The 24,413-nt window shown below is 46.2% G+C and overlaps 1 protein-coding gene across 1 annotated transcript in view; it reads right to left on the bottom strand.

Annotated features, from left to right (window-relative positions):
* The window catches only part of bor (ATPase family AAA domain containing bor), a 54,163-nt gene extending 29,917 nt beyond the window's left edge, over positions 1-24,246 (bottom strand). Inside the window, exons 1-7 of the mRNA XM_075684245.1 lie at positions 23,930-24,246; positions 23,068-23,246; positions 20,691-20,750; positions 20,532-20,601; positions 16,967-17,132; positions 16,566-16,635; positions 5,281-5,493 (exon numbers count right to left, since the gene is read on the bottom strand). Coding sequence (XP_075540360.1) covers positions 5,281-5,493; positions 16,566-16,635; positions 16,967-17,132; positions 20,532-20,601; positions 20,691-20,750; positions 23,068-23,246; positions 23,930-24,152 — 981 coding nt within the window. The 5' untranslated portion in view covers positions 24,153-24,246. The remainder of the gene's footprint in view (positions 1-5,280; positions 5,494-16,565; positions 16,636-16,966; positions 17,133-20,531; positions 20,602-20,690; positions 20,751-23,067; positions 23,247-23,929) is intronic.
* Positions 24,247-24,413: the final 167 nt, after the last annotated feature.

Below are 24,413 nucleotides of genomic sequence, written 5' to 3'. Positions count from 1 at the left end.
CAGTCTCTTGTCCTAAATAATGCTATGTCGTGGAGTTTGTGGGATTGCGTGCGCATCCCGATATCTCCGGAGTGGCCACGCGGTTATCACATGCTCGCTCACGGAGGGTAGCGGGGAGAGGGCACCTTCGCCGCTCCCACTGCTCTTCGCGCCTGGCCACGACGCCTGGGCCCAAGGCACCCCGTTTCCTCCTTTCCCTTTCTTGGAACCGGGGAGACTCCCTTTCCGCCGCTCGGGGAGAACCGCTATTCTCCCGATGAATCGTTGTCTTTCGGTTGAGGTGCTTGTGACTGGCCGTATCTCAATTCAGCTGCTGAGACCGCCTCATGCCGCCCTCCTGCTGCGCTCGGCCTTTGTGAGTAACTGACCGCCCCAGGGCCCGCGCGCGGATCCACTCTGGGTGAGCTGAACTCTTATCAGCCTCTTTTGTGGTTCCCACATTGTGTGGTTTATTTTGCCCCCGACGTGCGGAACGCTTCGCCGCTGTGGTTTTGTTTTGTATTTGTGTATGCTGTTGTTGTCAGTTGGTGCTTGTACTCTAAGGTGAACACCTTAGGTCGAGACTAACCCTGTCCCCCCTGGCCTGAACCCGCCGTGGTCGCAAGTCCCTGCGAACTGCGGGTTAGGGGTCACAGCTCTGACTGTCAGGGCTGCTGCGAAAGTGCTAGCAAACGACTGCCGCTCCGCCGGCCCTGTGCGATCCAGAGAAGGGTCAGGTGCGCACGCGCGAACTTGAGTAATACCCCTATAAGTTATAAAAGTCTATTTCGTGAAACAGCTTGGAACAAAGGTGCATGAGCTGCCCTGTTTATGCGTGCATATTTGACGCCAAAGATCACTTCTGTTTTTTGCATTTTAACTTTTGACTGGACGGATAGCTACATTCTTGAATGAAACTACGCAAACGCAAAGGACAAAGGAGCTGTATGTAACCAATGATTATGAGTTGTTGCCATTGTCATAGTGTTGCGGAGTTGACATTAAACCCGGAAGTCATTCATACATGCACGAACGGACCCAGAGTTCGAAATCTACCGTTGATTGATATTATCGCACCGATAACAAAGCTGAGGCAATTCGTGCGCTTCCACTTTTTCTAGTTTACTAAAACATAATAGATAAAAGGTTCTGAGGCTCAAACACACATATTTTAGTATTTGCCAGGTAGACTCTTAAGGGGGAGGCTACCCTGGAGACCGAACTTTCTTATTTTTTAAGATATCCAGATGAAACTTTCAGGGGTACGTTCACACCACCGAACTATGAGGAACTGCATAGTTTCATGAAGATATGTTTATTAGTTCCAGAGTTATTGAGGTCTAACTAGGTGATTCATGTATATGCCTGAGGAAGAGCTTGGAGAAATGCCAGGACATCGTAGGAAGCTGAAATTCACTGTGATGATCCCTTGATAGATATCCCAGGGGGCTAAAGAGCCCTTTTCTTTAATTTCCCCTCCAAAAATTTTTAAGACAACTTTGAATTTGATGTAGCCAGTAATGACCACATTCATCAAAAATTAATTGCTTATTATAAATTAACTGCACCAGCTTTCAAAAAACGAAGCCTGTTACCCCCTGGCAAAGTCATTCAGGAACAGAAAAAAAAAAACGGCATACAAATCTGAAGAGTGGTTCTTGAGATATCGCCTTCCCCAGCACCACTACTTGCGAAAAAATCTATTCCGAGAAAACGGGCCTTAAAGTTGAACACGTGTTTTTTTTTAATTTTTATTAGCTCTTGTGGCTCCAGGCACACTCAGTGTGTCGGATTTTCGACTGGCGACGGCCGAAAGCACAGTTCCGCCGCTGAAAAGCGTCTACGCAGTCGGCACTCGCTGCGGGAGATCGGAAGTTCGATGCTCGTACAAGACGCATATCGCGCTCCCGTGCACCGAACATCTGCACTGTCTTGGGCTTTGCCGGCATCGCGTGCAGCGAAGAACTAGCGAAAAAAGAAAAGCTGAACAAATAATCTAAAAGATAGCGCAAGGCGATGAGCAGCGCGCAAGCTCATGTTGAGGCGGACAGAGCAAGGGGCAACAACGACGCGAGCGCGGCATCAAAGGGTGCAGCCGCCGCCGCCCGCGCAGCAGCCAATGGCAGGCGTGCTTTAGCCCGCGAGATTTGAACGCGCTGCTCCGGCCAATCAGCGCTCCGCATCACATCGCGGGAAAACGCCCATAGCGCCTCAACCGCGCCGACGACGCCATTTTGCAAGGCGGCAAAATAGAGACAACGAATCCACGGTCAAAACGACACCAAGATGGCGCGGGCAGGCCGCATGGGCCGGGAATGGCGCGCCCGCGAAGTTTGACTTCATTTCGGCATTTGCGCGTGTTTTTTGGGCCGCGGTGGCCTCAAAAGTAGCGTTATTTTTGGTACATTACGGTTGAATTAGGTGCTGATAATTACAGAACAGGTAGTTTATGAGACATACAACCCAAAAATATGGTTTTTCAAAAATCGACTTTTTCGCTATTTTTCGGTTTTCAAGGGCCGCGTCCCCCCTTAAGAGGAAGCTTTAGCTCGAGTGCTCCTATCTAAATACATGTAAAAGGAGAATTCGTTTTTCTCGGCAACCACTGCACCAAATTTGACGAGGTTTGTTGCATTTAAAAGACAAACTTAAAATCTAGTGACTGTTGGTTTCGAATTTTTTAGTTAGGTCGTCAATTTTTTATTAAAAAATTGGCAAAAATCGAACATTTTTAAAAAACGAAACTATCAAGTTTACAACTCTGTAACTCAGCCACTAAAAATGATAATACAATTCTGAGAATTGCATCTTATAGTACATCTAAAGCGGACAAAATTGATATGCTACACATGAATATAAAAAAATTTAATCATAGGAAAATACAACTTTTGCAAAACCGTTGTAACCAACGTAACAAATTCACGTAAGATGTAAAATGACATATTGAATTTGTCCGCTTTGAATGATCTAATAGATGCCGTTTACAGAACCGCGATATCAGTTCTTGATGCAGAGCTATGAATTTGTAAACTTCGTGCTTCTATTTTTTTCAAACGGTCAAATATTTGAAAATAGTTTTAAGAAAATTCAAGCCCTAAATCGAAATTCGGCTTCCAACAGTCACTAGAATTTAACTTTCTCTTTCAAATGCAACAAATTTCATCAAAATCACTCCAGGGGTTATCTCATAAAAACGTTTTTGCGTTTTACATGTATTTGAATAGGCCGCGTCGGAGTTGAGCCCGAGCTAAAGCTTCCTCTTAAACAAAATTACATCTTTTGGGTCGTATCTTGCCACACCACAATAATCACCATCTGTCTTGTCCGCATTTCCTTTCTTTAATGCTGCGAGCCCAGTACTTCCAAGTCATTAACGGCATGCGCGTTATCAGCATGACAGAGCATTCTCGAAAGAAAAGTAGCGAGCACCGCGTTTTCAAGATAGGAAACACAAAGCAGCACAGATGACGATTATTGTTGTGTGGCAAGTTACAACCAAAAGGGTGTACATTTGTTTAAGAGTGTGCCCGCTTCGAGATTGGTCCCTTCCACCGAAGCTTAGGCCTAGTATCCGCCGAGTCCGTCTGCATGCTATCTGCGCTCGGGAATCAACAAGTCTAACAATGATAAATCACTCCATATTTCAGATTTCGCATCGGTGTTCTTATATAAACAATTTTTTCGTGCCTACAGTGTCAGCAGAATAAGTGATGAGTGCCAATGTGACGCGCTATACACATAGGTGTATGTGCTGTCGCCGAAGGCTGCCAGCACTAGCCTATGCTTCTCTGACGAAGTTATGTGACTAGACTGACGCGTAGATTGAAACGCATCATTTAACTAAGAAAATGTTGCCTATCCCCTGCGCAAAGAACAAGAAACAGCTATCAAAATCAGCAGTAACTGCCCGCACAGCATCCCGGGTCGGCGGTTCATTTAAGACTTTTTTCGCAGTTAAAATGCCATCACAAACGAAAATCAGTGTTGTGGCACTTTGAAGCATACTACTGAATACAGACAACGTTTTCCTTCAGATACAGGCATGAGGTTTAGTTGCGGGGCGATAGTATATCTACCATGTCTGTGTGAGACTGCACCTGGATCTTTACATGGCAAATTATACATGCTTTGCCAAGTGCTGGTGTGGCGTAGTGGTAAGGTACTGAGCTTGGGATCTGTACATCAGACGATCAAATCCTAATACAAATATTCTTATTTTTTACTTTTTTTTATTGCACTAAAACACTCTCTGATGCTTTCTGCATTAAAAAAATATATACCGTGATCAGGAATCGCTTATTTCACTCTCTAGAGCTGCTTTTCGACACTGCCTTACGCCTCCCAGTATGCCGCACCTACCCAGCATCCAGCGCGTGACACTGGGCCCATAATCCGGCATGGCACTGGACAATGAATACTGGGTTTTGCTATAGGGATCCTACCCCGTATTGCTTCTTATCTGGGAGTACTCAATAGCAGAGGATGTGGCTGTTATTCAGCACTGTATAAACCTCACCAGTTCTTCTAAACTCACTAAGCCACATAACGCCTGATAGTTACTCAGAGTCCTGCTAAGCTAGCTTCACTCGAGAGGGTTCATGTGTTGAACGCTGCCAGGTTCAGTTTCCAGTGGCAGCCTGTCCAGATCCAGAGATTCTTAGCACCCTCTGCTGCTTTGGAGGTCTGACCGCCAAGGTCAGGTGCTCCGCAGCTTCTGGGGACTGAAGGTCATAGGTTTATTGAAGGCGTCATGAGGCAGGTAGTGGCCGAATACTGCACTAGGCCAATTCCTGTTGTGGTGAGGGAGCGTCTTTTGTTGAAGCTTAGTGGGCCTCCTCAATTTGGTTGCACCTGGACTAGCATCGCCCCACTGGCTCTTGGCAGAAAATGCCCGGTGTCAGGCGCCACTCCAAGCCTAGATATCTAGTGAACTGGAAATGGATTCGAACTTGCAATCTTCAGATTACGAGGATGAGGTTATAAAAAAAAAAAGGAAACCAAACAAAATAGAGAGAGAGAGAGAGAAGAAAAGAAAATTTTCAAGGATTTGAGCTTTTCACTATAGCAAACGAGCACCTGAGTACTACTGCATTAACTTTTGAAGTACGCATTTGAAGCTAGCAAAAAAAGAAATAGAAAGAAAGAAAAAACAATGTAAAGCAAATAAGCCTTCTAGACCTACAATATAAGCTAGTTCAGCACCTGCTGCACAAGTGCAAAACCTGTACCTAGGGGTAACAAGGATTGTTGAAATTAAAGTCGGAGTAATAAGTTAAGAGAGAAAAGGATGGGCGTGCTTACATCAAGCACAACACCCTTGAGGGCATCCGTAGGCTTGTTCGTGAGCTGGCGGACCGTACGAACAGGGTGCTTGATGGCTTCCATGACTGTGAGCCTTGAGGTGTCGCGCACCAGTGATGGCTTGCCTAGCCGCATTTCTACATATCGTGCTGCAATGCCTGTGCCCAACTTGGCAGAGTACACACCAAGGGCCAGTAGGGTCACTCCAGCAGCCTGAACACAAAAGCAACAACAATAAGCTGAACGCTCTGCAATGCATAAAATTTGTATGGACCAGAACTTGCATATTTCATAATACTGTGGCTTAAAGGAGCCATGACCTATAGTCATCCAACTATTTGCTGTTTATCATTGAAACTGGGTGGGGCCAATGTGCTTACATAAGCAAAAAAGGAACTTGGCTCTTGGAACATATTTTATCATTTTCAATTCGAAGTCATTGTCTCTACATCCCTCCCATCGACAGTGACCACCATTTTAGCATGCCTTGTAAGAGATCAATAAGTGCTGGGCCACCGCTACTTTGGCTGCTCCAAAAAATTCTAAAATCATATTGGCACCATGCTGGACTTTTCTTGCTTATGCTCTGGCACCCAACAGAGCAGCAGCAGGGGCATTGCCGAGGCATTGTGTCCACAATTCCTTCGATCGTGCAATAGAAACCGCACAAACCACAGAATGCCTACAGAACTATTTTGGGCTGACCAGCAAAATGCACATGCAAAACCACACATATGCAATGCACACTTGACGATGCAGAACGTAGTTCATTTCGTCACTTGTTATCAGTGTTGCCAGATTGCTGTACAGTCCAAGAGTGTGGGGATGCTCAACCCTCACGTGTTCCCTGATGTTGTTTTTCCTGCATAGCACTCGTGTCTCCTGTAATCCAGCTTCTCCCTGCAGCCAATTGCTGGGCGGTCGGCAGCACTACACTCAGTCGATGACGCGAGTGTAGTGCTGCTAATTCCACCTAACGGCGGGGCTCGATGTCTAGTCGCGGTGAGTTGGACTTCCTAGATTTGTCATGTTCTGCGGGTAGTAATTCGGACAGCAGGCACTAGTGTATGAAAAGTACAGTAAATGCCCTTGTGATTGTTTGCACTACTGTGTCGTCGTTCCTTTTTCCTAAGAGCATGTGCAAGGTCCCCACATCTGGCACCTGAACCCACGACCCTAAGATTATGAGTGTCATGCTCTAGCAACTGAGCAGCCGCCTGATCTTTTGCAAGCAGACTTAAACATTGTACCACATGGGCAATGTGCATGCAGAATTCCTCTCCCTTGCTCTACTTTAGTGTTTATCGAGCGAGTGCACTGAGTGTACGCAGCACGAGCGGAGTCACCCCTGGTTTGCTGTCACTTGTACATTATCTGCACTGCTGCCCCGACCCACGATCGAGCCACCACAAGCAACAGAGATGCATGTGGCCAGTTTGGTGCAGTGACTTGGCAGCTGCCTGTGTCCGGCTTGCAATCCTTGGAGGCTTGGAAAAGAACTGGCAGTCACCAACAGCTACTGCGGCTCTTGCCAGCAGAGTGTGCCGGTGCGGGCGATGCTTGCTCATGACAACTAGTACGTCGCCATTTCTGGGATCCTGGCCTGGAGTCGTGCCATCGAGTCTGCACAGCTGCTACTGTGATCAATGGACGCCAGCAGTGTACCTCAGAGACATTGTTGGCGCGCAAGTTATGGACAGTGCGTGCCATTTCCTCATTGCGGCTGCTGCTGCACGTGTTTTGGCAGAGTACGTAGTGATTTAAGGTTGGGGGGATGTGGGGATGCTCAACTCTTACGCGTCCTCTAATGTTGTTTTCCCTGCATGATCTTGCGTCTCCTGTAATCTGGCTTCTCCCCGTAGCTAAGCGCCAGCGGCGGTTGGTGTGGCAGCAGCATATTACAAGAGATGGAGTCAGTGTTACACTCGTAATGCCATCTAACGGTAGGGTTAGTTGGCTGCAACAGGGAGTAGGCTCTTCCTCTTTGGCTGGGGGTCGGCAAGCGGCGTGGAAGTTCCACACGTGCACCCATCCATGTTTCTGCGAGACCATCTTGTGAGGCCTAGGAGCAGGACACCAGGATGGACGAACACGATCATTCAAACGCGCCACTGTTCGCATGACCGTACACGTGAATGTCCAGGCGTTGGTGACCAGCATGGGGCGAACATATTTGCTCCATAACCAGTCGCAGTGAGTCGGACTTTGTAGATTTGTCATGCGCCCATCAGCATGTTCCGTGGATAGCAATTCGGCTAGCAGTGTTAAGAACAGCCCGCTGAGGTGCAAATTTTGCCAGCCAGTTACGACAGCGGCGTCAACTTTTCCTGGAACGCCACCGCAACCCTCTAGCCACACGGCGTCACTAAGTCTACTGTGTCCACAGGACAATGCGCCACGTCCGTCACTCTGCGTCGCGGGATTGCCGAGATGAATTTGACGAACCAGGCTTTGTGACTAAACACGCCACCGCCGACCTGGTCTGCCATGAGCAAGGGAGGTCCCGAGGGAACGTCTTCGGAGGCCCCTTCCCACGCGCCTTTCAAGACGCAAGACAATGGAGAACCGGTGACCGCGCTGCAGGGGTCAGCTCGGGGAATAAGATGCGCCTTTTCTGACGTAAGCCCCGAGTTCTGCGAAGACCGTCTGACATCGGTGGGGACCGTGAACCTGTGCGGAAGTGTGTGTGTGTAAGCCCTCCCGCAGAGAGGCGACTCGTCTACTGGTCGAACGTTTCCCTCACCCAGGGATTGAGGGAGGACCGAGTGTTTATAAACCGCTGTTGTGCGGCTGCTCAGTGTACTTTCTCTCGCAGTCATGCTAGACTGATGAACTGCAATGTCCTTATATAGATACTGTAAATAAACCCATATTCCTTGTTCTCAATGAGAAGCAGTCCTTCCCTTCAATAACGTCCTCAGTGTGGATAAATTGGACGACGGCATGGGCCAGCTACCATCTAATTCATGCCCGACTCCAATCTTGACAACTGGTTATGAGCAGAGGGATTGACCTCCCAATCCTCACAGCAGGCATTAGTGTAGGAAAGGTACAATAAATGTCCTTGTGATTGTTTGCATTACTGTGTTGTCGTTCCTTTGTCCCAAGAGCACATGCGAGATCCCCACAGCAGCAATATTAAAATATTTTTTTTTTACCCCACTGAATGCCTTCAAGATTTGCAAGCTTGCTGTGGAACACTTACCGTCTGACATGCAATGCATAATTCAAGTTCGAACAGTTGGTCACATGGCTCCTTTAACCCTTTAAGGGCTGACAAATAATCGAAAAATATGTTCATAAAATAAATTTTTTTTTAAATTGCACATCCAGATAGCAATTTTTTTTGCAGAATCAATATATGTATAAGATGGGAGCAGTAAATTCACAACTTTTGCCCGAAAACACACAATCTTAAAATGAGGAGGCACTGGCGGAAGGTTCCGTCCATTTAACTTCATTCACTGCCGTACCATATCAACATTATCGTCATAGTCCAAGACGTCAGAGTCAGTGGATGTATGAATGAGTGTGTGTGGTTTAGTGGCGCAAGGGCCAGGTACGGCCAAAGAGCACCAAGACAGTGTTAGTGATTTCGCGGTGATGATAATGAGTTCTGTGAAGATGTGACTTGGCTGTAAAGAGGCCTAAAAATAGTCGCTGTAAAGTGCGTAAAATCTATGTGCTATAAAATTATGGCGATGTCTAATGACAAATACTATGAACATTAAAATCCATCGTGGAAGAATGATGCATTGTTTAAAATATGCGAGATGTTAAATTGCTTACAGCACTACTGCCTCGCCAGAGCCCTTGAACCACAAGGGCCTAGAGGCATGTGCTATTCAAAATAATTATCGCAGTGGCATCCTCTGAAGAGAGGTAGCGCTACGAACGTGTGGGGCTAATAACATGCAATACAACATCTTTCAAAAAACCTAGGACGGCGTTGGTGTCGAAGAGTGGTTCTGGACCAAGTAACATAACAGGATGAAGGGGGATGTGTTGCCGGTACGCTAAGAGAAAATGTTTCTTTCTTTCAGATTCGGCTTTCCGACACTCCAGTAGGACGTGGAGGACGGTCAGCCTCTCCCCGCATCTACCACAGGTTGGAGGCTCGTTTCCCGTGAGTAAAAAGTTATGTGTGCCAAAAGTGTGTCCTATTCTTAGACCGCAGAATAGGACATCTGTCCGGCGGGATTTTGTTACAGGAGGCTAGAAACCTAATTGTGGCTTTATTACATGCAGTTTATTATTTATTTCTTCGTCCCACATGCGTTGCCAGTGGTTTCGTAGTTTCCTTCTTAAGAAAGGCTTCAGGTCTGTGACAGGGACCGAAGCAGTAGGATGAACTGCATGAAATGAAGTTGATGTGGCCATCTGGTCGGCTAGAACGTTTCCCTCGATGCCCCTATGTCCAGGCACCCAGCATATAATCACATGTTGGTTAGATATATATGCTTTACACAGTGCGGAGTAGAGTTCATTAAATACTGGATTTTTGTGGTTACAGAAAGACATCAAGGCCTTCACAACACTGAGGGAGTCCGTATATATAACTGATTTCTGGAGTTGTGATTTATTTATATGCTTTACGGCTGACAGCAGTGCGTAGGCCCCAGCCGTAAAGATACTAGTTTCCGTATGCAGTACGTCGGATTCCGAGCAGGATGGACCAACGACTGCATAGGACACCCCCTTGCGCGATTTCGATGCGTCTGTGTAGAACTCGGTGCAGGCATACTTGTACTGGATTTCGATATCTGGAGCATGCTTTGTGACTTGCACAAAAGATATATCGCATTGTATGAGCTGCCACTCCCAAGGAGGTAGCAGCTTGGCTGGATGCATTAGGCGGAGCTCGAGGAGTGGGACATGCATTTGATCACTAAGCTCCCTCACACGCAGCGAGAAAGGCTGTCTTACGGAGGGACGATTATGAAAGAGTGCAGCATATGTCATATCATTAATGGTATTAAAACACAGATGTTGAGGATTAGAGTGGACTTTCAGAAAATATGTTTGGCTGATGTATGTTCTCTGGATATGAAGTGACCACTCATTCGATTCTGCATATAAACTTTGTATGGGACTCGTTCTGAAAGCTCCTGTGGCTAAACGGATGCCTAGATGGTGAACAGGGTCTAGCATCTTTAGCGCACTTGGAGTGGCAGAATGATAGATCACGGCACCATAATCTAATCGTGAACGAATCAGGCTCTTATAGAGATTAATTAAGCACTTCCTGTCACTACCCCACGAAGTATGGGATAGAAGTTTCATTAGGTTCATTGTTTTCAGACATTTTTCTTTAAGATGTTTAATGTGGGGGACGAAAGTGAGTCTGTAGTCTAGTATAACACCTAGAAATTTGTGCTCTTTGTCTACGGGTATTTGTTGTCCACATAGTTCTAAGCAAGGATCTGGGATCATTCCTCTTTTTCTTGTAAAAAGAACGCAAGAGCTTTTGTTAGGATTGATCTTAAATCCATTCTTGTCTGCCCACATTGAGACTTTGTCCAGGCCATGCTGTACCTGTCTCTCGCAGACTGCGAGGTTACAAGATTTGAAAGCTATTTGTATGTCGTCCACGTAGACAGAATAAAAGATTGCCGATGGTAATGAAGCGCGAAGCGTGTTCATCTTCACGATGAAGAGCGTGCAGCTGAGCACGCCTCCTTGGGGTACACCCGTTTCTTGCATAAAAGGACGTGAAAGTACATTGCCGACTTTTACCCGGAAGGTACGACTGGACAGATAGCTTTGTATTAGGTTAAGCATAATATCATGGATGCCCATTTCTAACAAGTCTCTTAGGATTCCGTAATGCCACGCTGTATCATACGCCTTTTCCATATAGAGAAATATTGATAGGAAGAACTGTTTATATATAAATGCGCCCTAGATATTTCCTTCAACACGTACGAGATGATCGGTTGTGGAGCGCCCTTCTCGGAAGCCGCACTGATAAGGATCAAGCATTTTGCTCTGTTCAAGGAAATGAATGAGTCGCCGATTTATCATATTTTCAAACACCTTACAAATGCAACTTGTGAGGGCTATCGGGCGGTAACTTGTCACTGAGGAAGGGTCTTTGCCTTGTTTCAAAACAGGGACCACAATGGGTACCTTCCACGCAGTGGGAAGGTACCCTGCATCCCAGATGGTGTTGAAAAGTGTGAGTAGTGCAACTTGCGTATCATTGTGTAAGTTTTTGAGCATTTCATACATGATTTTATGAGATCCTGGTGCGGAGCTGTTGCATGCGCTCAGGGCAGCTCTCAATTCGGCAATACTAAAGGGACGGTTGTAAGGCTCATTCTCTCGACTTTTTCTTGTTAATGGCTTACGTTCTTCTATTTGTTTGTATTTTAGAAAGGATTGCGAATAATTTGTTGGACTTGACACGCTCTCAAAATACTCCCCAAGTGGGTCTGCCTGGTCTTTCAGTGTATCGCCCTGTGTGTTTACCAGAGGGAGTGAATATGTTTGGCGCCCTCTAATCCTATTCACCCTGTTCCAGGCTTCGGCCTCATCTCTAAACGAGTTAATACTCAATAAAAACTTGTGCCAGCTTTCTCTCCTGGCCTGTCGGCGGGTTCTCCTACCTTGGGACTTTACTTTTTGAAAGTTGACAAGATTTTCTGGAGTGGGCGAAGCGCGTAGCAACCCCCACGCCTTGTTCTGATTCTTACGGGCGATCCTACATTCGCTGTTCCATCACGGTACACGTCGTTTGCATGCCAGACCACTCACTTCGAATATGCATTTTGATGCGGCATCTATTATGAAGGCTGTGAAGTACTCCACAGCAGCATTAATTTCTAAAGAAGACATGTCGTCCCGTGCTATACTAGTTAAGTTTCGGAATTTCTCCCAGTCTGCTGTGTCAATCTTCCACCTAGGAGCCTGTGGTGGATATTCGTTTTCTGTAAGTGTTCTTAATAGTATGGGGAAGTGGTCGCTTCCGTAAGGATTGTTCGTAACTTCCCATTCGAGTTCAGGCAGTATGGACGCAGAAACTATGCTCAGATCAATTGAAGAAAAGGTATTGTTTGCAAGACAGTAATAAGTGGCTTCCTTCTTATTCAGAAGGCACGCACCAGAAGAGAAAAGGAACTGTTCAACAAGACGATCTCGCGCATCTATACGAGAGTCGCCCCACAGGTAACTGTGCGCATTGAAGTCGCCAAGAACAACGTAAGGCTCAGGCAATTCGTCTATAAAGGATTGGAATTCATGTTTCGTTAATTTGTAGTGTGGGGGTATACAAAAAGAGCTAATGGTGGTGAGTTTGTTTAGGAGAACAGCTCGAACCGCCACTGCTTCAAGGGGCGTTTGTAGCTGTAAACGCTGACAGGAAATACTTTTATGAATAAAAATGGCAACACCGCCTGATGATACAACAGCATCATCGAGATCTTTGCGGAACTTGACATACGGTCGGAGAAAGTTTGTTTGTTGTGGTTTTAAATGTGTTTCCTGTAGACACAGCACTTTTGGATTGTGTTTTTGGATAAGCTCTTGCACGTCATCAAGGTTCCTAAGAAGACCTCTGACGTTCCATTGAATAATTTGTGTATCCATTTTGAAAGTAAATAAGTGCTGTGTGTATGGAAACGGAGGTGATGCCTTAGGTTACAGAGCTCTTTCGAGGCCCTGTAAAGGGGGTTCTGCCCTTTCTGCAGCGTTCGAGGGAGCCTCGCCGCTCCTTAGGCGCTTGGTGCACCTTGAGGATAGGTGTAGTGTCCATTGCCTCTTGCGAGGCGCCGGACACGTGCTCTTGCGAGCGAGAAGTTACAAGGGAGAGTCCTGTCTTGGAGGGCAAGACCCCTGCGCCCACCAGCCCGGAGGTCGATGGGGCACCCTGCGGGATTTGGCTGCGCCGGCTGTTGCCAGCGCTGGAAGGGGCCAGGGAGGTTGGGGCAGCCTCGGCTGCGCCCACCTTCGGGGTCGATGGTCCCCCTTGCTGTGTTGACGGAGCAGCGCTAGCTGCAACCGCCGCGGGGGCAGATGGCGTAACTGCCGACTCACTGCCTGTGGGTCAGACAGCCGCCGGAGGCCGTTGTGACGCTGCCCCCTTACGCGCCACATCGGCAAAGCTGCTCTTAGACAGGTATGACAGCCGCCTACGTGCCTCCTTGAAAGATATGTTTTCTTTGACTTTGATTGTCACAATCTCTTTTTCTCTTTTCCAGGAAGGGCAGGCACGCGAATATGCGGCATGCTCGCTATCACAGCTGACACAATGTGGAGTGTTCTGGCACGTTTCGGAGGAATGTTCATTGTCACTGCACTTGGCACAAGTCAGCCGGCCTTGACAGTTCTGTGAACTGTGGCCGAAACGTTGGCACTTAAAGGATCTGAGAGGATTGGGAGCGTATGGCCGAACACGAAGTTTGATATAACCAGCCACGATGGACTCGGGAAGGACACTTGAGCCGAAAGTGAGTATCAGGTGTTTCGTCTTGATCTCTTTTCCATCTCTCCTCATCTTAATTCGTTTAACATTGATAACATTCTGGTCACTGAAGCCCTCCAAGAGTTCAGCCTCAGTGAGCTCCACCAAGTCATCGTCAGAGACAACACCATGGGTGGTGTTCATCGTGCAGTGCGAGGTTATAATTATTTGGGTTTCCCCAAATGACACTAGTGTTGACAATTTTTCAAACTGTTTTTGATCGCGGAGCTCCAAGAGGAGATCACCACTTGACATCCTCGACGCCTTATATCCAGGACCAAAGGCTTCAGTCAGTGACTTGGAAACAAGGAAGAGTGAGATAGTTCTTACTGGTTTATCTGGTTTTGCAGAGTGGATGACATGGAAACGCGGGAAGGATTCTTTTTGGCGGCCAAAAAATTAGAAGACTTGATCAGTGCGCCCTCTTTTCTGAGGGCGATCAGGTAGTGGAGGGAAGGAAGTAGCCATGTGTGGACGTGTAGTTTTCGGCAGCAACGCCAGCCACCCACCACGGAGTCCAACAAGGGGACGCTGAAGGGCCTGAAAAACAGGCCCTGCAAACGCCAGCTGTACATTGCCACTATAACCCAATATGACATAACCAAGGTTGGCTACTCACACAAGGTTAACCCTTGCTGCCAGGAAGGTCGGAAGTAATAAAGAAATGAGAAGGAGACAGGAAAGGTGGAAAGTAAGGAAAAGACGAAGGTTGTAGGGAGAGAGAGACAGGAAAAGGCAACTACCGATTTCCCCCGGGTGGGTCAGTCCGGGGGGTGCTGTCTACGTGAAGCAGAGGCCAAAGAGGTGTGTTGCCTCCGCCGGGAGGCCTTAAAGGTCTGAACACCCGGCATCGGCTCAACCCCCAGGATCCCCCTTTCCCCGGACACGGCTAAGCCGCGCACGGCTACACGCGGGAGGGTCCAACCCTCGCGTGCTCGGGTACGTGGTGTCGCAACACACCAAACACCTGCTGACGCAGACGCCCCTGCGGGGGTCAGCGGATGTGTCTATAACATAGAAAACACTGGCATCACTGTCGATGCTTTCGTGTAGAAGCAAATTATCCTTTTAGCTTTATGACCCAATCAAATGAAACCCACACTTTTACGAAGGGTGCAGCAACACCCGATTGGCAACCATCCTTTTTAACATCTCTTCCAGATGAACTTGGAGTCTGTAGGCCTCCTGGTGGCTACAGAGGGAACTCACCAAAATTCCAACATGAATTGGAGCAACCAAGCTCCTTAGTGTCACTTATAAGAGCACCCAAGCATGTGGATGAGACAGACTCATAATTCGCACCAATTGCAAAAAAAATTGTAACCGTGTATGTCTTGTCTAAGGCTAATAAAGAGAGCAAATGATATGATTTCTGTTCCGAGATAAAGGATCATTCCTCCCACACAGTGAGCAGCCAGTAACGAATTAATAGCATACTCCAGGCTCGAGCCACAATATACAAAAATATTGGCATTTGCCTTTCTTTCACAACATTTAGCACAGGCCCAAAGAGCATGCATTAGACTTCTGTTTAGACAAGGTGTACAAAAGGCTCGATGCAAGCAGTATAATCACCTTGAATCCTTCAAGCATTGAATAATTGGTTTGTCGGTTTTCTGGGTTTTTTTTTAAATGCACCCAAAGTGGTGCATGAGCCCTTCTGCATCTCCGCCCACTTACAGTAGAATGTGATTGTGGCAGCCAGGATTAAAACCTGCCACCTCATGCTCGGCAGCACATCACAGCCATGCAGCAACCAAGGAGATTGCCAAGCTTTGAGGGATACTGAATTTCCCAGAAGCTGCCTCTTTCAGCAAGGCAGTCACCAATGCTGAAGTACACTGGTAGCAACCTACTGTATTACAAGCTGCGAGCTTATACACTACTTTCTTTACGATGCAATCCCTTAAGCTGTATCTTCTGATAAGTCATGGGAGCCTTTGTTTACCTTCGTGTAGATACAGCGCATCTTTGATAACATTTTCAAGACCAGGGGTGCAACAGCTGCAATAGGATTTGGAGTAATTTTTGGAGCAGAAAAAACATTTGAAGCAGGTACATGAAAAGAAAACTGCACTTTGAAGCATCAAATTCCGAATTTGGAGCAGTTTAATGGAGAAGAAATTATGCAGAAACCATCAACAATAATTGTCAATGTAATGTAAGCGAATATTCCAAATGAACGAGCAAGCGACAGTCTCCACCCCTCTTTGCAACTCAGCTGCCCAAGAGCATGCACCTATTCTTTTGCCAGGTTTCCCTCCCCCAAGTTTGAGCACCATTGTACTGCCAACCTACCACGAAAATGGCTGGAAAAGCCAAAGAAAGTTATTTGCTTTAAAAGCTGCATTGTAACCAGAAAGCAGTGTTGCAAATGCAACTCTGTGGGCGCCCAATAACAAGCACGCACATGCTGCTAGTAAATTCTACCCGCGCCTTACCATTGCTGCATCTCCACGACTGGACTGGATTGGCAACATCTCTCACACAAACGATGATGGGTGGCAAAACTGCCGTTTGTCAATGCTGCTTTTATTTGCCGCTAAATCTGGTGTGATTGAGAACTACTACAGCTAGTCGGGAAATTTGGCACAGCATGGCACAATTTCAACAAATTTCATGCTTCTGGCAATTGTATCAAAATGATGCAGCTGTTGCACCCTTGGAAGACAAAGAGGTTTTCAAGATCCCTCCGAATTTACTTAATGAGGGAGCCTAGTGTGCGAATTTGTCAGATCCACAATATATAAGGTAAATAACCAACTAAAAATGCGTATCACATTTGTTTTTCTCAACCAAACCCTAAACCACATAACAATCTTACCGTGGCTGACACCTTGTCCCAGTCAGAGATGAACGCTTTAAATCCTTCACCGAACACAGCACCTGCTGTCCTGCAAAGACCATGACAGAAAACTAGCAACTGATTTTTCAATACTATTGGGTCAGAAAATTATATGCAACTTCATACTACCATATTGGATAGAAATGACCATCAGGAGAGAGCATAACTACAATGTACACAAAAGAATGAAGAATTAGGTGACTTGGTGTTGATTCATAGTAACAGGCATCGTACAATGCAACGCGCACATATTTCCATATGTGTTCCAACTACACAGAGGTAAAGGTGTGTTCATTTAATATGCATACAACCACAGCCACGCTACTGCAACCCATATAGCACGAATCGCCACAAGCGAGTGACAGGACATCCATGCTCACTTGATTGACTCGAGGACCGTGGCCCTGTTTTCGGCAGCCTTCACCTTGATCTGCTCGATGTAGAGGTCTTGGTTCTCGCGGTCGATCTTGGCCTTGGCCCGCAGCTCAGCTTCCAGCTTCTTCATGTCATTCTTGTGCCGCAATTCCATTTCATGCTCTATCGTGGCTGCACACATTATTGCTTTGTTAATGTATACAATGTGTTCTTCACAATGAACAGGGCACTGACACAAGCACATTAGGTGCCCCCTCTCCATTTCTGCTTTGATAAGTGCTTGTTAACGGTAGCCATACTTCTGATCTTGCACAGAGCAATAACACCAAATGCAACATTTTCATTTACTTGCAGCAACCAGTTTCAGTTGATTCTAACACAGTTCTCGAGGACGTAACACGTGCACTCCAGTCGTGCAGCCACCAGGGCAGGCACCCATGCATCTGACAGCACAGTTGTCCGAGTGATTATGATCGAAATCCATAATATTTTGTCAATTATTCGTGAAAGATGTCACAATGTTTTGGAGGTTCCATGTATATTCCCACAAATAAACAGCATTCTAAAGCTCACTTGCAACAAGCTCTTTAATATATGTATTAAAACAATTATGCTTTAGCCATAGCATCTGATTTTGAGACATGGCACAGGGCATCGATGGCTTTATGGAAACAATAATGAAGACACTCTCAGTTTAATATTTCATGTCAGTGGTCCTTTAAAACTACCAATATCTGGTTTCGGGCGCTAGTATAAATTATTTCAATAGGTACTGGCCCAAAAGCCAGCATTAAGCTGCTCATTGAAAAAAAGGAGCCTGCGAAACAATGGTCAACACTGCGGTGTTATTGGCCCAAGTTAGCACTTTAATAGAATTTCCAACATGAAGCTAACTTCCCAATAATAATCTTGTCACATGTGCCAAAATAATGTGGCTCATTGCCAACACAGTGGCATGGAAACATTGCGAAAAACAGATCGTAGAAGATTAGTGTTAAATGCAAGAGTATGGCAACATTTTTATCGTTTACTTATATTACTTGATGTTCTTGACCACTAGCTGCCACAAACTGGTATGTGGCCATCTTCAGAGAAGGCAACATATGTGGTGATCCAAGGCTCAGTGCTGGACGAAGCAGGCTTCACACTCACTCTCAGAACACGGCAGTGAGCAGAGAAAGCAGTGAGCATTCTCGGGATGCCTATTAACCACAAGGGCACAGTGAATGCATGGCTCACTGACCTTCGTCAGACGTGGCACAAGGTTACGTACCTCATGAAACAAAAAATTAAATTAAATTACGGGACTTTAGTGCCAGAACCACAATCTGATTATGAGGAATTTGGGGATTCTGGAAATTTGGACTAATTGGGGTTCTTTAACATGTACCTAAATCTAAGTACACAGGTGTTTTCGCATTTCGCTCCCATCTAAATGCAGTCGCCGTGGATGGGATTCAACCTTCTGACCTCATGATTAGCAGCCCTACACCACAGCCACTAAGCAACCACGGTGGGTGCACCTCATAAAACGAATCTGCTTTTGCATGGGTGGCGCTGCTACTGCTGTACGCCTAAAACCTGTGCTTTGCTGACATTCTGAGCGCTATATGGAGCATGCTGTTATGATATGCTAGCTCAGCACTGGACACAACTAGAGGTACTTCACAAAGCAGCTCTCCACATCATCGTAGGGCTCCCAAAACACACACGTATGGAGGAGCTGCATCGGTACATGAAGTCACCCACTTTCTGCACAACCACAGAAGCATCGAAGGCAGGCCCAGAAGAATGCCTGAAGCACACCAGATAGGGCAGGAGGCTACTGGCCTACATGGGAAAGGACACATCGACTTTACTAAAACAGCCATGGGAAATTTCACCATTGCGGTTGTCGACAATGACATTGCAGTTGTTGACACCATGCCAACGCCTAAAAACATGGGCGCCCAACATACGCACCATCGGGCACCATTCGCTGTGCGTCAGGCGCGAAGATTGGCAGACACACCACCAAGCCAAGAACAACACGGTCTCAAACAGCATGCAGGTAAAACACATTGATATATACACTGCATCCCAGTCTGCACTGCATGCCTCCAAGTCTCATTACACAGCCTCATCAGAAGCACGTCTTGTCAAGCAGGCCTTCAGGCGTGCGAAGGCCTAAGGGGTCACTGCAACACTGCGTTGGATCCCTGGTCACCAGGGCATTGAAGGAAATGAGAGAGCCTACAAGGCAGTGTGTGCCCTTCTTTCCAAGCGTGTGGTCTCCTAGGGTTCTTCAGCAACCCTCACCACCACCAGCACAACAAAAGGACCACCGTACAACCCAAACAGAGAGCAGCCAACCGACGCAAGAGGGAACTCTGCAAGTGTTCCCCCAAACCCACTCCTGTGGGTCTTTCCAGGTAGGGGCAGGTGCTGCTGTATAGGCTCTGTTCCAGCTTTGGTCTCACACCGGACGTTCTGGAGTGGTGGTGGTGATACCAGCCACACTGGGAGAGACGCCCTCCTTTCCTGTATCCCAGCTTTCTTCTGTCGCAGGAACCCGGCCCCTCAACAGCCTCCATGGACTAAGAAGCATTCCAGGAGTCGCACAGGTACCCCAACTGTGCCATGGTCACGCAACTATCCGCAGCCCATCTGTTTTGGGAGCACCAGTGCCATGGTCAGCCTTGGGACCACCACCACCTGAGGGCAGTGCAAGTGTCGTCCTACAAGGAGTAGATTAGGCCAGCGACCGGATCAGTGGATTCCAATAGGGTCATTCTGGACTCGCTTTTGGGTTTCACCATGGACGCACAGCTCCTAGGATGGCTCTGAAAACACCCCTTCCCTCCCCTTCCCTCCCATTTCACATGATAGGCCTTCAAGCGATCCCTTCATAAAAACATTTTTATCATCCCCATTCAATATTAAAGAGACACTAAACCAGTTTAGACGGTTGCAGTATTCTTTGAAAACGCTATCTGAGATAATGTCGCAATATTAGGTTGATTTTTAAAAAAGAAAATAAAGGTCAAAGTTCCATTTCTCAAGTTTCAAGCTGAAACCTCAGTGTTACGTCACAGTTTTCAAAGTATTTCTTCATATTTACGTCACATCGGCTCAGTAAAGGTTCTTGAAGCTTGCCATGTTTAATCTTTGGCTCCTTTAGAATGCAATGCAGTCCATTTTTACCAATAAGCGTTTAACCAGACCCTAGCAGACACCATCAAAATCTATGGCATCACAAGGAGCTGGTACGGGAACGTCAAGGCGGCATCGCCAGCTGTATTTCCTTTTTTGCATCTTTTATGGCTTACCAAGGCTCTTCTCGCGGTAACAGTGGCCTTCTTGGCATTGTGGAAGCGTAATTTACTAATGTAGGTGAAATCATTTCTATGTTTAGCGTCCCGTTAAGGAATATCCATACATGAGGGAGAAAAAAATGCCAAATGCTTGCAGAATTACCTATAACCTCACTAACTTTGCAGTCATGTGATGATGAACTTCAATCCAGGATATCATCTTAGATTATTTCTATTACAGCAGTGCAAAACATGCACTGCTAACGAATGAGCTTACCTCTTCTTAGCGCTTCTTGCTTTGCCACTGACTCCTCTTGCCGCTTTAGGTTTTCCTCATTCGCTCGTTGCTAAGAATGATCAGAGAAAGGTTGTGTATGCTACGCTTCAGGAACAAGAGTGCAGGCAAGTCGCAATGTAATTCATTTTAAGATCATACCTGCTGCAGCAGCTGGTCGTCATAGCGCCTCCTTGCAAGCTGGTCTTGATATACGGCCCGCTGTATATAAAAAAAGCATGACAACCTGTTAAAATGAAATATTTTTCTTCCGCAACACCAAAGCACTATGCATGCCAGAAAAATTGAAATATTACAGAAAAGATGTCACGTAAATGAGAATGCAAGCATTACTTGCAAGGACACAAAATTGGGCTGTCAAAACTTCAGTGCCGAGTAAACTAGCCTGCTTTAGTGCTTCAGCATTGTCAGTTCCCCTAATGTAGCATGGTAATTGACGCTTATATTTCCAGGAACTATGACCAAAAATGTGATGAATAAAAAGAAAATTCAGTTATCTTGTGCGACCTAACCTGTAAAGCAGCCCTGAAGCGTCTTAGGCTACAAATATGTTACAGTAATTAAATGTACCAGTCCCAAATGACTATCGAAGGTCTCTGAAATGCCTCCAGTAAAGCAGACAAATGTGTAAAGTGATAGCATCCGCCACATCCACAAGCAAGCTTTCAGAATGACATACAGTAGAACAACAAGAATTCAAACGAATCTCAACACTTTTAGTAGACCAGTGCTGTGCCCTGCCCTTTAGCAGGGCTTGTGCGGGAACACTACAAATCTTATGGCACCACAAGATAAATGTAGATATATGCTAAAGTCATCATCTTTTCTTTTTTCACATGCTGTACAATTTTTCAAATAAAAGCTTGATGAATGCCACCATGTCCAAGGCTAAACTGTGGCAGGCACATGATGGTTGTTGTACTAAATGACATTGCAGAGAACAGGTGTATAAGTCTCCCGCATGTGGCTGCCACAGTCCAAAATGCAGATATTCTATGTACTGTAAAAATTATATATTTTCAGATCATTGTTTCAACAATCAATATTTTTCAATTTGACAGGAGTTTTGCAATGGCCAACTTCAAGTCATGTTAAATATAAGTAATGGACATATATGGCACATCAGGTTTAACAAGAGCTTTGAAAAGAGACAGCACAAACGCTACATTCACGAGTAGTTTATTTCAGGAAGGAAGGTAGCAATATAAATGCACATACAAAAGTCCAAGCACCAACTTACTGGCTGTCTATCATCAATTGCACATGCAATATTACGATTTATCATTAAATAAATTCACATCTGCAGAAAACTGCAAGATTCATGCGTCAGACTCACTGTCTTCTGCTGGTCATTGTATAAATGACCACGTAAAGGAATGCCAATCATCTCTTAGACGTAACAGCGATGCTCTTTTACATGCTTACTGTAATGCATGCATTTGTGAACCGTGAGTACGTAAGATAAAGATATTGAGTAGAAGCAAAAACATGAGTGCGCATGAGCTAATTGAAGTACACCACATTAAGAAATGCCGCGTTGCTTGTATCAGTGACATGCCAATCATACTGTTTTCTGCCAAGATGAATTTCTATAGTGATAAATCAATGTTGCACATGAAATTGATAACAGATTGCCATTAGGTTGGCACGACTCCTTGTTTGCGTACTTGTATTGCTGTCTTCCTTACTGAAATAAACACCTTGTGAGTGTAGGATTCCGCCTGTCACTTTTCTTGCATTCATCCCATTATAGGATATTTCTTTAAGTATGAACCAACTAGCCGAAGAACAAGTTCTGCTAATCCACCTACACCTTATGCCTACACGACAGTTATGTTCGATTCATGCATGGTTCACAGCATCTGTCACAAAAAAGTTCAGGTGGTACCTGTGCAGGACATATTTGGTGCCATGGGCGCTAGAACAGCACATTGCGTGTGCTTGCAAATTGAGCAATGAGATGCAGGCTGTGTCACCTGCTTGGCCAAATCACTCAGTGGCCTGGCCCGTGCAGCAGCCTTTTTGGTTGAGCACAAGCTGCTTGTGCTTTAAGTGTATTTCTAGAACACTTCCACAGTGCTACACCATGAACGACGGTTATTCGGTTTGACAGCACGGATAAATCTAACAAATTTAACGTGAGCATGGAAACACATCAGTATAGTTGAGCCTACAACAAATTTCTAATTGTCGGAGATCATTCTGACTGTGTTTAAACATGTCGAAGAGGCTAGGGGGCATTTCAACATAAGTGGCTGCTGTCTCAGCATACATCATCCTGGCGACTGTTCTCTGCATGATGTCATGCGCCTCAGCTGCACCACCTCACTGAGGGACGCCACATAGCACCACTCGTCACATAGCACCACCTTGTTAACACCACACTGAAAGTGAAGGTCAAAAGTGCAGCAGCAAACTTATGCATTGGAGAACCGAGGGGTGTTTTATGCACAATGAACTGGTTCACATGGTGCAGTAAACTAAATGTGAATTGAACAGACTCAACTTCGTTACTAACCTGCTGATGCTGTTTCGTTTCCTCTGCCAATGTCTTTCTCCGCTCTTCCTGCTGCACTCTGTGAGCGTCCAGCTTGGAATGCTCAATGTGAGCTTCAAACTCCTTAATCTTAGTTTGATGCTCAAGTTGAAGCGTTTTCTCCTGCATCTTTGACAGCTCCAGTGCCTCCTTTGCATGGCCTTGTGAAGTCGAAACAGGAATGGCAAGTGAGAATTGAGAACTTTGTATGAATAAAACAACAGGTGTGTGAGGTGGTTTCTCCGTTTCAGTAAACACTGGCAAATGTTACAAATACAATTTCACCAAACTGCAAGGATCCAATGACGGTGCTAAACAGACCAATGAATGGTGAAGCCAGCAACAATTTCACCGAACTGCAAGGATCCAATGACAGCGCTAAGCAAGCCAATGAAGGGTGAAGCCAGTAACCATGGGCTTCATTTCGTAGCAGCATGCTATGGGTTGGTTGATGGCAAAGTTTCTTCATTAGGATCTGATGTCTCTTCGAGATTTAGATTAAACCTGGTCATCCCGGGCATCACGCGGAACCACGAAGATTATACGTCTATTTCTGGAACGTAAATAATTTGATTGCTTCGTGGTACTTATAGGCGGATGCCAACTTTCTCTTTTGGTATTCGATCCCTGTGAACTATTACGTGATATTCCGGGCTTAACGAGCACACTATTGCCAGATCGATGATTCGCCGGTCTCGCAGCCAGACGATTCCAGACACTTTTCGGGTGAACTCGTATGATGCAAGACTGGAGTGAGCATATACCGCTTACGAGCGACAAGTTAGAGCCGAGAAGACAGCATACTCTAGTTTTATTTTGTTCGGGCGTAAGGCCGAGTACTCACGCGATGCTTCTAGGTCGCGCGCCGCTTTGGCCGCTCTTTCAAGAGCGCTCGAGTCAAAGTGGTAACCCTCCATCCTCGAAGATTTCTTTCCATCGTCACCGCCGCCTTCGCCACCACCACCTGCGGCTGCGCCGCCGCTCGGAACAGTTACGCCGAGGCTCGAAAGGTCCGGCATTTCCCCGCCGCCAGGTTGGTCCCTCTTGATCCCAAATAACCACGACATTTCTGATCGACCGCAAAGATGTGGCAGCGAGCTCCAGCCGCTCCTCCTAGTTCGCCGCGAGAAACACGTGCGCGGTGCGAGCGCCTCCAATGAGCAGCTAGGGCAGTGACTACGGGCGACCGGCGTCGACTTGTAGTTATCATGTGATCTACGATCGTGCGGGTGCGGGTATCTAGGTGTACGAGTGCATGAAGCCGTAGTAAAAAAACTTGTAAAACATGAAACCTTTTACTTTAATCTGAACCTATTAAAATCAAACTA

This window comes from Dermacentor variabilis, chromosome 3 (assembly GCF_050947875.1).
Source record: "Dermacentor variabilis isolate Ectoservices chromosome 3, ASM5094787v1, whole genome shotgun sequence".
Classification (NCBI taxonomy): Eukaryota; Metazoa; Arthropoda; class Arachnida; order Ixodida; family Ixodidae; genus Dermacentor; species Dermacentor variabilis.
The sequence above is the reverse complement of the archived record's forward strand: the minus strand, read 5'-3'. Positions and strand labels throughout refer to the sequence as shown.